Here is a 12417-nt window from a genome sequence, read left to right as displayed (position 1 = left end):
GAGATAAACATCCAGTCTCATGCTGGAAGCACAACATTGGCCTCCTCTGCCGGCCGCCCCACCTGCCGGGCCTGCCACTCTGGCCAGAAGAACCTGTCAGCAGACCTTGACCTCCTTCTCCTCTGCTCCTGTCTGTCATTCATCTGAATCACCATATTTGCAGTGTCCTCCCCTGGAATCAACTGCACTACCCCACATGTCCACATTGAATCACGCCTGTCTCTTGGGCAGTCACTAAATCCCCTTCGTTCCAGACTAACTTTATTGGGCTGTATTCGTGGGTAGCATACCGTAGCCCCTTTCTCTCTCTCCTTTTCACTTTCTTAATTATCAAATGCCCTTTTCTCACAGTACAGTGGTCTTGCTTGGGCGTCTACACTTACCTAGATTTTGTATTCGTTTCTGCTCTCCATTTTATTAGACGCTTAAGCAGAGCAGACACTGTGTAGTCTCTTCCCCACATGCCGTTTGGGAAGACAGTAACGGCTGCTTCAGGGGTCTGCTGACTGCCCAGAGATGGGCACCAAGCTGAGTCATGGATTGATTTTTTTTTTGTTCTTCTGTTTGTCTAGGAGTTGCCAGCACAGGAAACGGTGGAAGATCTCAAAGGTAGAGTGTTCATTACTGCCATTTAATATTTCATCACAGCATTAGCTTCAGGGAAGTGAAAAAGAATTCTTGTAAAACAGAATGCCAGTGAATTAATTCAAAGTAAGAACTGTACCTAAGAAGGCGTAGTTCTAGTCCAGCTTCATTTCTCTCACTCTTACTTTTCATTATTTCTCATCAGAATTTGTGCATCATTTCTACATCTAAATTGTAATATTTCATCGATCGTATGTCATTGTGCTTTCTCCAGTCTGCGTTTATTTCATGTGGCTCAGAACAGCAGATATAAAACAGGATCAATTCATCATTGATTTTCAAGCTTTTTATTGTAGTACTTCCATTGAAAAATGACAGAGGAAATTATAGAGTGTTCCAGGGACTGCATTTCCTTCAAGTTACGAATTTTGTTTCTGGGAATTTTCTTTTAAGCCCCCAGATCTGTTTCACTTTTTTACAAAGATTTCATTTTCTTATCTTTTGATTGTTTTCAGAAAACTCAGAAAAGAGCTTTTGGAGGCCCGAATTAACTACTTCCTTTGTCTGCAATTCTATTTTTTTGGAGTGCTACTACAAAGAGAAATTTATGCCCTATTTAAGTTTTGAAAGTAGCATAAAATTTTACCTTCGGTAAAACAGCTGAAATTAGCACTTGGGTCTAAAAACCTGAAATGAAGTTTATTTTTTCATCACTCAGCTAAATTCCATGAGAATATGTAAGGGATTTTTTGAATTCTTTTTACTATGTTACTACTACCAAAAAGAAGTGAGTGTTAACTTAGGTTTCAAATATTTTAGTTACAAAGTTTCATGACAGTGTTATTTGTGTTATTTTGTGTCCATTTACACACACACACACACACACACACACACACACACACACACATTTTTTTTGTCATTTTAGGCTACTTATTCCAGATCAAGCTTACTGTTGCTATTAATGCCATTACTTTATATTTTCAGTATTTGTTCTGGCCCTTTTGAACCTCACCATTCTAACTGAAACAATTCCTTCCTTCCTTCCTTCCTTCCTTCCTTCCTTCCTTCCTTCCTTCCTTCCTTCCTTCCTGGTAGTAGGAATTGCAGTAGAGACTTTACATGAATGATGAATGAAATTCTGAATCATAACAAGTAAAATGTACAGGTTATGTTTAGATCCACACCTGACTGCTAAATCCAATGTGTTTTCAACAACACTGCACTAAAGCAATTTTTTTTTTCTAGACCAATCTCATAATACACTATCCTAGTATTCAATTCTTTTTGTTGTTAAAAGGCACGGTAGTGTTGTTTATTTTTTTAACAGGTCTATTGAGATATAATTCAGATGCCATGCAGTCCACTCATTCTAAGTATATAATTTAATGGCTTTTAGTATATTCACAGAGTTGCATATCCGTCATCATAATCAATTTTAGAATATTTTCCTTACCTTGAAGTGAAACCACGCTTAGCCACACTCCTCAATCACCCCACGTTCTCCAGGCTCAGGCCACCACTAATCTTTCTGTCTCTATGAATTTGCCCATTCTGGACATTTCATACAGCGTGGTCTCTTGTGACTGGCTCCTTTCACTTAGCATAACGTTTCCAGGGTTTATCTATGTTGTAGCTTTGTATCATTGCTTCATTTCTTTTTATTGCCAAGTAAATATTCCATTCAGTGGCTATACCACATTTTGTTTATCATTCATCAGTTGATGGACTTTGTGTTCTTTCCCCTTTTGGGCTGTTATAAATAATGCTTCAGTGAACATTCATTGGGCCAGTTTTTGTGTGGACATGTGTTTTCATTTTCTTGGATATGTACCTAAGAGTGGCATTGCCGGGTCACGTAGTTACTCTGTTTCATCATTTGAGGATCTACCAGATTGTTTTAGAAAGCAGGTGTATCAGTTTACATTCCCACCATCAATACATGAAGGTCACAATTTCTCCATGTCTTTCCTGACACTTGTGATTGTCTGTATGTTTGATTATAGCCATTCTAGTGAGTATGAATGGTGTCTCACTTTGGCTTTGATTTACATGAAATTAGTTATTTTTCTAATGCCTAATGATATTGATGTTGTCACCATCATTATCTTTAGAGAAATGTCTATTCAAGTCCTTTGCCCAGTTTTTAAAAACTTTTAAAATGTTTATTCATTTATTTTTGAGAGAGAGAGAGAGAGAGAGAGAGAGAGAGAGAGAATCCCAAGCAGGCTCCATGCTGTCAGCACAGAGCCTGATGCAGGGCTCAAACTCACAAATCGTTAGATCATGACCTGTGCCGAAACCAAGAGTCGGATGCTTAACCGACTGAGCCACCCAGATGACCCCTATTTGCCCAGTTTTTATTCAGATTGTCTTTCTATGGTAAGTTGTAAGAATTCTTTATATATTTTATTTTATTTTTAACTTTTTTAACATTTATTATTGAGAGACAGAGAGAGATAGAGTATGAGCATAGGAGGGGCAGAGAGAGGAGAAGACACAGAATCTGCAGGAGGCTCCAGGCTCTGAGCCGTCAGCACAGAGCCCGACATGGGGCTCAAACTCACAAACTGCGAGATCATGACCTGAGCTGAAGTCGGACGCTTAACCGGCTAAGCCACCCAGACGCCCCCTTTATAAATTTTAGATATGAGTCCCTGATCAGATATAGTTGCAAATATTTTCTCCCAGTCTGTCGGTTGTCTTGTCACTTTGTTACTGGGGTCCTTTAAAATGCTGAAGTTTTTAATTTTTATGAAGTCTACTTTACTGTTTTGTTGTTATTATTGTTGTTGCTTGGGCTTTTTGTGTCACGTATAAGAAACCATTGCTGAATCCAAGTTCATGAAGATTTATTCCTGTTTTATTCTAAGAGTTTTACGGTTTTAGCTCTTATAATCAGGTCTGTGATCTGTTTTGAATCAATTTTTGTGTATGATGTGAGGTAGGGGTCCAACTTAATTCTTTTGCACGTGTTTTTTGTTGTCCTAGGATCATTTATTGAACAGACTGTTTGCTCCCCATTAACTTGTGTTGGCACCGTGCTGAAAATCAGTTGACCATACATGTAAAAGTTTATGTTGGACTTTCAGTTCTATTCTTTTGGTCTATATATCTATCATTATGCCATTATCAGACCATCTTGATTGTAGTAGCTGTGTAACAAGTTTTGAAACTGGGAACTGTGAGTCCTCTAACTTATTTTGGCTATCCTGGGTCTTCTACATTGCCATGTGACCTATCAATTTCTGTAAACAATATATCTGGGATATTGATAAGGATTTTATTAAATCTGTGGATAAATTGGGGGAAGAATTGCCATCTTAACAATATTGTATTTTCCAGTCCATGAACTTGGGATGTCTTTCCATTTATTTAGTTCTTCTTCGAATTCTTTTCACAATGTTTTGTAGGTCTTCAGTGTATAAGTCTGGTACCCTTGTTAAATTTATTCCTAAGTATTTTATTTTTTAAATACTCTTATAACTGGGATTGTATTCTTATTTAATTTTACCTTGTTTATTGGTAGTGTATGGAAATAGAATTGATTTTTGCACATTGATTTCATATTGTACAAACTTCCTAAATGTTTATTAGTTGTAATAGTTATTTAGTGGATTCCTTAGGATCTTCTATAAATAGAATGATATCATCTGTGAATAGAGATCCTTTGCTTTTCCTTTTCCAATCTGGTTGCCTTTTTTTTTTTTATTGAGTAATTGCTCTGTCTGCAATTTCCAGTACAATGTTTATTGGATGTTATGAAAGTAGATATCATTGCCTTGTTTCTGATCATATGGGGAAAGCATTCAGTCTTTCACCTTTTTATATGATGTTAGATTTGGGTGTTTCATAAATAGCCTGTGTCAGGTTGAGGAAATTCTCTTCTAATTTCAGTTTGTTGAATATTTTTTATCATGAGAGGGTACTGGATTTTTGTCAAATGCTTTTTCTGTATGTCTTGACATGATCATATAGCCTTGCCATAGTATCTTTCTTGATGTGTGTGTGTGTGTGTGTGTGTGTGTGTGTGTTTAGTAATATAGTATGTTTTTTATAGTTAAAGTGTCAAGGATAGAAAACAAATGACTGTACTGGGTTAGATTTCATTGCTCAGCAATATCTTGGTAGAGTCATTTTAGGCCAACTATTTTTCTTAGTTTTCCAGGTAGGAAATTTATTATTGTCATTTTTACTCAGGATTAAGCAGGCACTGAGGTATGACGTGCTGATGTGTTCCCAAAGACCCATTTATAGGCCATGGTATGGCTTTATTCATTTATGTACAATAAGTTGTAGTTACCAACTTTCTTCCCTTGGCTTTCATAATAGCACAGTTTCCTGACTGACTTCCTTCTCAGTGTCCTTTGATTTATCCTCCTCTGTTGTTTGACATGTAAAGGCTGGAGTACCCTTGGTCTTGGGCCCCTTTCTCTTCTCTAGATACCAGGTCTTCCTTGGCGATCTCACATCTAGCTTTAAATACCATCTGTGAAATGATGGTGAGTAAATCTGTTTCTCCAATTTTGACCTCAGTCTGGACTTCTGTCCCAGGCATCCAGTTGCCTACACCTATTTTCCTCCCGGATCAGGTGTCTAATAGTCATATTAAATGGATCACCACCAGATCTCTCAGTTGATGTCTCTAAATCTGTATCTCCTCTGGTTTTGTCCTTATCAGTAAACAGTCCCACCATCAGTCCTGTTATCAAAGCTTTAAAGTCAAGGAGTTTTCCTTGGTTTCTCTTTCCCCCACTACCGTTAGCTTCAGTCCATCAGCAAGTCCTGTCAGTTCGACTCCAAAACATATTTCAAATTTATCTCTTTCTCTCCATGTCCACCACTACGGCCCTAGTCCAAAACACTGTCATTCATCAACTGCAACAGCCTCTTCCCTGGTCTCTCTTCCAATTTTATCGTACCTCACCACAGTCTATCCCTCACGCAGCATGCAGGGTTATTTTTAAAATCCTCATTCAGATCATGTGCCCCTTGAAAAACTTCTGCTGGATTCACATTATTCTCAGCATAAAATCCACGTGCCACACTTTGGCTTATATTTTGGACCCTGCCAGCCTTGTGGATCTCTCTTCTTCTCATGCTCCCTTTGCTTTTCTGCTCCAGCTTCATGGACTTTCTTTCTCTTCCTCAAACATGCCAAGCAAGTTCCCATCACAGGGTCTTTGCACTAAATCCTTATTTGCTTTAAAACCTAGGGTGCTCTTTCCTCTCCTCTGGTATGTCAGGAAATAGTCCTGTGGGCATACAAATCTGTGCAGTCACAATTGTGTGGTGTGGGAAGTAATGAAACAAAAATGCTTTATGAATGTTTTTTATAGACCCAACCCAAGACCCCGTTCCTCAGGCCCTGCCTGGTGGTTTGGATTCCTCCTGCAATATTTTTATTCATTTTCAACAGTGCACTTGATATTGTGCAGTCGTGGAAAGCGTCTCTGATGAGACCACATTCAAGTTTAGATCTGAATGGCAAAGTAAAGGAGCCATACATACAGATAGAGAGGCCATGTGAGGGAGTAGAAGAGCATCAGGTCAGGACTCAGGGGATCTGGGCTCTAGTCGTAGATCTGTCAGTAGTGTGGCGAATTTGGACATGTTTCTAGACACTTCTGTTCTTCTATTTCCATGACAAGGCATCTACTCTGTAGAGTAGGATAACCTGCATAGCGTTGCTACAAACTCAAATAATTTTCACTATCATCATCAACCAACATTCATGAGTGTGGATAAGATAATAGGTTGGTTTCTTTGGAGGATTCAGTGAGCATAAATTGTGGTTGTTTTTCTAGAACACCATGCAGCCCAGTTAGGAAGGTAATTTAAATGTACATTTAAAAAGAGCTACAGTTTAAAAAGTGTATGGTAAATAAAGTTTAGTCCTACAGACATTAATTGCTTAAGGATTTCAGAAGAGAGCTTATTTCTGGTTTAGGTGATCATGGAAAGTTACATGTTGGAGGAGGTTATGAAAAAAGCCTTGAATGGGGTCTCCAGTGGGCGAGGAGAAAGAACAGTCCAGATGGGAGAGATAGGCCCAGAGTTTGTACTAGAGTCAAAGAAAGTCTTCTGACTACAACAGTGTAGTGACTCAATTCTTTCTACCAGAGTGTCCTTGGAGGGAGGGGAGGGGGTGTATATTCCACCTGCTCCAGAGGGTCATAGGCTGAATCAGCCTATGGCAAGGATTAAAAAAATCATGTTATATCTTAAAATGTTTCATTCTTTTTCATCATATGCTCATTTGTTTACATAATAAGGTAATATTTTATATTACCTCAAGAGTTGTATTTATTTTTTTTCCTCTAATATTTAAGTAAATGACAAGTTGCTTATCCTGGCTTTCCTGTGGCTTTGCAGACCCTCGCAATAGACCCCTTGAGCCCCTAGAGAACACTCTTCATGATAGAAGTGAAGGAAAACTGAGGTATTGATTGATTGAATGACCATAAGGCTGGGCAAGAAAGAGAAACCAAAGTATTACCCGAGGGTTTCAAGCTTAAGAGGCTTAGGGAATGGTAGGGTCATTAACAGATATAGGAACCTGGGAGGATAGAGCTCACTCAGTCACCATCGTAAGTATTGCAGATACAATTTAGAAATGTTTTGGGGCGCCTGGGTGGCTCAGTCGGTTGGGCGTCCGACTTCGGCTCAGGTCATGATCTCGCGGTCCGTGAGTTCGAACCCTGTGTCGGGCTCTGGGCTGACAGCTTAGAGCCTGGAGCCTGTTTCGGATTCTGTGTCTCCCTCTCTCTCTGACCCTCCCCTGCTCATCCTCTGTCTCTCTCTGTCTCAAAAATAAACAAATGTTTAAAAAAATTTTTTTAAAAAAAGAAATGTTTTGAAAATTTATGAATCACATCAGAAGTGTGAGGTTATTATTGTCCTCAGACCAAGGCGCTAAGAAGCCCAGTGCCAAGCCCTTGGCCTACTATTTTCTGCATCTATCCTTCTAGATCCTCATGGCGGCCTTAAGAGTTTGGTATAATTATTCCCATTTTACAGGTAAGAGGTTGAAGACGAGAGCAGTGTTTCTCCACTGGGGGGCTGTCCTCCCCAGGGAATGTTTGACAGTGTCTGGGGGCATTTTCCATTGTCATGATTGAGGGCACAGTTGCTCCTGACATCAAGTAGGCACAGGCCAGGGATGTTGCTAAACATCTCACAATGCAGAGGACAGCCCCCACCGCAAAGATTTATCTGGTCCAAGTGAGAACAGCGCCACAGTTGAGGATCTCGGTTTAAAAAAAATTTTTTTAATGTTTGTTTATTTTTGAGAGTGTGGGGGAGGGACACAGAGAGAGGGAGACACAGAATCCAAAGCAGGCTGCAGGCTCTGAGCTGTCAGCACAGAGCCTGACTCGGGGCCTGAACCCACAAACCAGGAGATCGTGACCTGAGTTGAAATCAGATGCTCAACCAACTGAGCTACCCAGGCATCCTGAGGATCTTGGTTTAGAAGGATTAAGTACCTTGCTCAAGGTAACGGATTAAGGATTAAGTACCTTGCCCAAGTACCTTGCCCAAGGTAGCTAGTAAGTAGCAGAGCCAGGACCTTCCTGACAATAAGTCCCAAACATGTTGCTTAAAACAGATCAGTGTGCCTCCCAAGGCCACAAAACAGCAAAATCTAAAAGTCTGAATTATTATTTTTAAATACCGAGATTTTAAAAACAATTTCAGAGTGGAGGTGATATTTTAAAAATAAGCATCCAGCAATAGCACTATTAGGAATTTATCCAAAGGATACAGGAATGCTGATTCATAGGGGCACACGTTCCCCTATGTTTATAGCAGCGCTTTCAACAATAGCCAAATTATGGAAAGAGCTTAAGTGTCCATTAACTGATGAATGGATAAAGAAGATGTGGTTTATGTACATAATGGAATACTACTTGGCAATGGGAAAGCATGAAATCTGGCCATTTGCAGCAACGTGGATGGAACTGGAGGGTATTATGCTAAGTGAAGTAAGTTAGTCAGCAAAAGACAGATATGTTTTCACTCATATGTGGAATTTGAGAAACTTAACAGAAGACCAAGGGAGAAGAGAAGGGGAAAAAATAGTTTCAAACAGAGAGAGAGAGGCAGACCATGAGACTCTTAAATACAGAGAACAAATGGAGGTTGATGGGGGGAGCAAGGGAGGGGAAAACGGGTGTTGGGCATTGAGGAGGGCACTTGTTGGGATGACGCTGGGTGTTGTACATAAGCGATGAATCATGGGAATCTACTCCCAAAGCCAAGAGTGCACTGTATACGCTGTATGTGAGCTAACTTGACAATAAATTATATTACAAAAATAAAAGAACAAAAATAAGCATCCAACCACACCGGTTGCTAGGGCTGCTTTTCTCGCTTTGCATTACGAGGTCTCGCCCCGGGATGGCACTCACCCGTTTCGGGAGCTAAGAAAGTGCCTGTGGTTTATTTCAGGTGTCATTCTCTCAGAAGACCAACCTGTAGCACCTGTGTTATCTACCTCACCTGGTGTCAGAACAGGAAGTAAAGTGTGCGCGCCGGAAACCACGACCACGCCAGCGATCCCCAGGAAACCAGCTGTGGCAGGAAGTCCAGCCAGCGACGGAGGGAAAGAGAGGGGAGGCAGGCGGCAGCCCCCGCTCCGCCACAGGTCCGAGGGCGGCTTAGTGGAGAAAGAAGCCTCGAAGAAGTTGCCACACCTGTCTCTGTCTCAGTACGACTTACTAGAAACCGATGTCTCTTTCCAGCCTTGGGGGAGTGAGAATTCAGTCCTGAGTCCCGAACCGGCGAATTACGCCTCGGGCTCCTTAAGGGACCGGTGGCAAAGGGAGTCCCCTCCAGACAGCCTGAGCAGTAGCTGCCCTCAGTGCAACACTGTAATCGCCAGACCTGCACGTGCGTCACCGGATGCCTCCCGGCAGGCGGACCCGCCCTTGAAGCAGGAAGTGGACTACTCGGATAGCGAGGTAGCTGTCACTCTCATTGACACTTCTCAACCTGGAGACCCACTGAGTCTGCATGAACCCATTAAAATTGTCATCACCATGAGCAGTACTCCGAACTCCATGACAGACTTGGAAAGTTCGCTCCACCTAAAGGTGATTGGCACTGAGAGAGCTGGCTTCACGTCTGACGCTGAGCCGGCTGCCCCGGGGGTGGCCAGTCCTCCCAACACGGAGCAGATAAGAATTCCTGTCATCACACTGGAGCTCTCTGAGGATGGGGCAGGAGGCGCCGTGTGTCCCGAAGGCAGTGGAGGTGACAGGAGTCCCGAGAGATTGATGGTGGAGGCATCATCCAATCAGTGTTCTGGCTACGAATCTGGGGAAGGAGGAAATGCCACAAAGGATGGCAGTCCTTCCCCCACAGGAGACCGCTGTGAAGCAACCCCCCTATTCACACCTCACACGCCCCCTGAGTCTGAGGGCGGAAAGGAAGGCCAGGCTAACCTTGACCCATCATCTTGTAAAACCAGCCATGAAAAGAGACACGCCCGGGTTCTCAGCGTGGACAGTGGTACAGATGTCTTCTTGAGCAAAAGTTCCGCAGAAATTATTAGCGATAAAGAAAAAACAATACCAACTTCCAAATCTGACCTGGAGGCTAAGGAAGGACAAATACCAAATGAATCCAACTTCCTCGAATTTGTCTCCCTATTAGAGTCAATCAATACTTCCAAGCTGGCAGCGTCCAACCAAAGGAATGGCTCAGTGGAGCAGAACAAAGACAGTGGGCTTCTCGGAGGTACGATTCCACATCATTTCTGTCGTGCTGATGCAAAGAAGGCAATACGTGTGTGAATTACCTTCTGTGGTGCAAAGAAGGCAATACATGTGTGAATTACCTTCTGTGATGCAAAGAAGGCAATACATGTGTGAATTACCTTCTGTGATTTGGTTTTGCGAGTGGCAGGATATTGGACCGTTGCTGCTTGGTGTTATTGATAATTGCCGAGTGTGCCAATACCAGTGTGCTGAGCACCTATCAACATGGGCTTACTCCAGCAGGAAATTTAAGGCCTAGGAATGAATGTTCGGCTTCCCTAGAAGGCCGCCATGTTTATTTCTGAGGAAATAAGCAATTATATTTTATCACAGTGGCCAGAACTCACAGTAGATTTCTGTCTCTTTATAGAATAGATGCATTCTGGGAAAGCTGATTGGAAACTACATTTCTGTGAAATGAATCCACTTTTCTGTTGAGTTCCATTATAAAATCCTATGTGCAGGGCTCCTTAATTATCCCAATTTGTAAACATAATTATAACAAACACACAGCTCTTAATTTATGTCAAGTACTGTCCTAAGCCCTTTACATGTATTAACAGGCATGACCGTACATTGTCATCTGCCCCAGACGGTCCTCGTTTATACTTTTTTTGCCACCATAATTAGTAATACAACCGCTTTTCACTCTCAAAAGTGTTCCCAGTTTGAATAATAAATGATACAGTTACTCTCATCTTAACTCATTTACTCCTCATGTAACCTTATTTAAATAGCCACATGTGGCTGTCTACCGTATCGGATAGCGTAGATCTGCACATGTGTGTCTTCCCAGGAAGCTGTGTGTATGGTGGACAGAGCCCTGGCTTTGGGACCTCAGAACCCAGGGGCAAATTTTGGTTTTGCAGTGCCAGCTGGGTGAGATTGGACAATTTACTAAATCCATCCGAGTCACAGTTTCTTCAATAAAGCAGGAGTAACAATATGTTGCAGATTTACTGTGAGGATTCAATTAGGAAAATGGGTGAAAAGTCTTGATCTGTGTGATCAATTTCAGCCTTTTATTCTGATTCCCCCCTCAGGCCACGTGTAAGGTTTATTTGATTTGTCTACTTAAGTTTCTGTTCTTAAATTTGTCAGCTAACCACATTCAATCTGAACAGTATTAAATTGGAAATCTAGGGGTGTGCAAAGAAATATGGATGCTACTTGGTTTTCTACGGAAAGGAAGGGGCTTGGTTTCAGGAATCTACAGGTGTGGCAGGGAGGGAGGAGTGGATTATTTACCTCTTTCAGGAAAGGACAGGGTTTGTTTTGTTTTGTTTCTTATTAAATGTATATTTGTGTGAGAGAGAGAGAGAGAGCGAGAGACAGAGCATGAACAGGGGAGGGTCAGAGAGAGAGGGAGACACAGAATCTGAAACAGGCTCCAGGCTCTGAGCTGTCAGCACAGAGCCCAACGTGGGGCTCGAACTCAGGAACAGTGAGATCATGACTGGAGCTGAGGCTTGATGCTCAACTGACTGAGCCACCCAAGTGCCCGACAGAGGTTTTCAATTGAAGGATGAAAGAGCAGGACGTAAGTCTTTTAGTTCTTGGAAGGTAAGAACTCAAGGTGGCAAATTAGATGCTGTTTCACTTCTATCTTGGAGATCAGTGATATCTTCTTGCTCCTCTATCAATAATAATTTGTTATGTGCTGTTATCTAAAAACAGAAATAGAGCATATTTCTAACACAACATGACAGTGTTTAATGATACCAGCAGCCTAGGCAACGCACCCTCATCTTTCTCCTGCTTGATAGTGAAACAGTGCTTGAGCTTTACGTGATTGTCAAAAGATACAAGACTTCCCAGTTCTCTCTATGATACTCTTCTTTCCAACCCAGGCCCTTTCCGCAAAGGGCTTTATGATTATCTTCAGGGCTTGGGGGTGTCCTAAGGTTCAAGGCTACGGAAAACCGCACATGTATCAAAAGCCTTTTACAACCATGGTTTTGTTTTGTTTTGGGCCAGCTTAATTTAACTTTGTGGAAGTAAACAAAGACCACTCAAATGAGAAGAAGCAAAGGCTATTATTTAGAGCTTGCTACGGCAAGGGAGTCGGCCACCA

At 41.7% G+C, this 12417-nt stretch overlaps 1 protein-coding gene across 4 annotated transcripts in view; it reads left to right on the top strand.

The window, feature by feature from the left end:
• Window positions 1–12417, top strand: part of PCNX2 (pecanex 2) — a 303842-nt gene that overhangs the window by 30345 nt on the left and 261080 nt on the right. For all 4 annotated transcript variants that reach the window (XM_058696163.1, XM_058696164.1, XM_058696165.1 and 1 more), the window contains exons 4-5: window positions 573–609; window positions 9034–10323. In XM_058696163.1, coding sequence (XP_058552146.1) covers window positions 573–609; window positions 9034–10323 — 1327 coding nt within the window. The remainder of the gene's footprint in view (window positions 1–572; window positions 610–9033; window positions 10324–12417) is intronic.

This window comes from Neofelis nebulosa, chromosome 13 (assembly GCF_028018385.1).
Source record: "Neofelis nebulosa isolate mNeoNeb1 chromosome 13, mNeoNeb1.pri, whole genome shotgun sequence".
NCBI classification, from domain to species: domain Eukaryota; kingdom Metazoa; phylum Chordata; class Mammalia; order Carnivora; family Felidae; genus Neofelis; species Neofelis nebulosa.
Note: the sequence above shows the minus strand (reverse complement) of the source record. Positions and strands in the feature narration are given on the sequence as shown.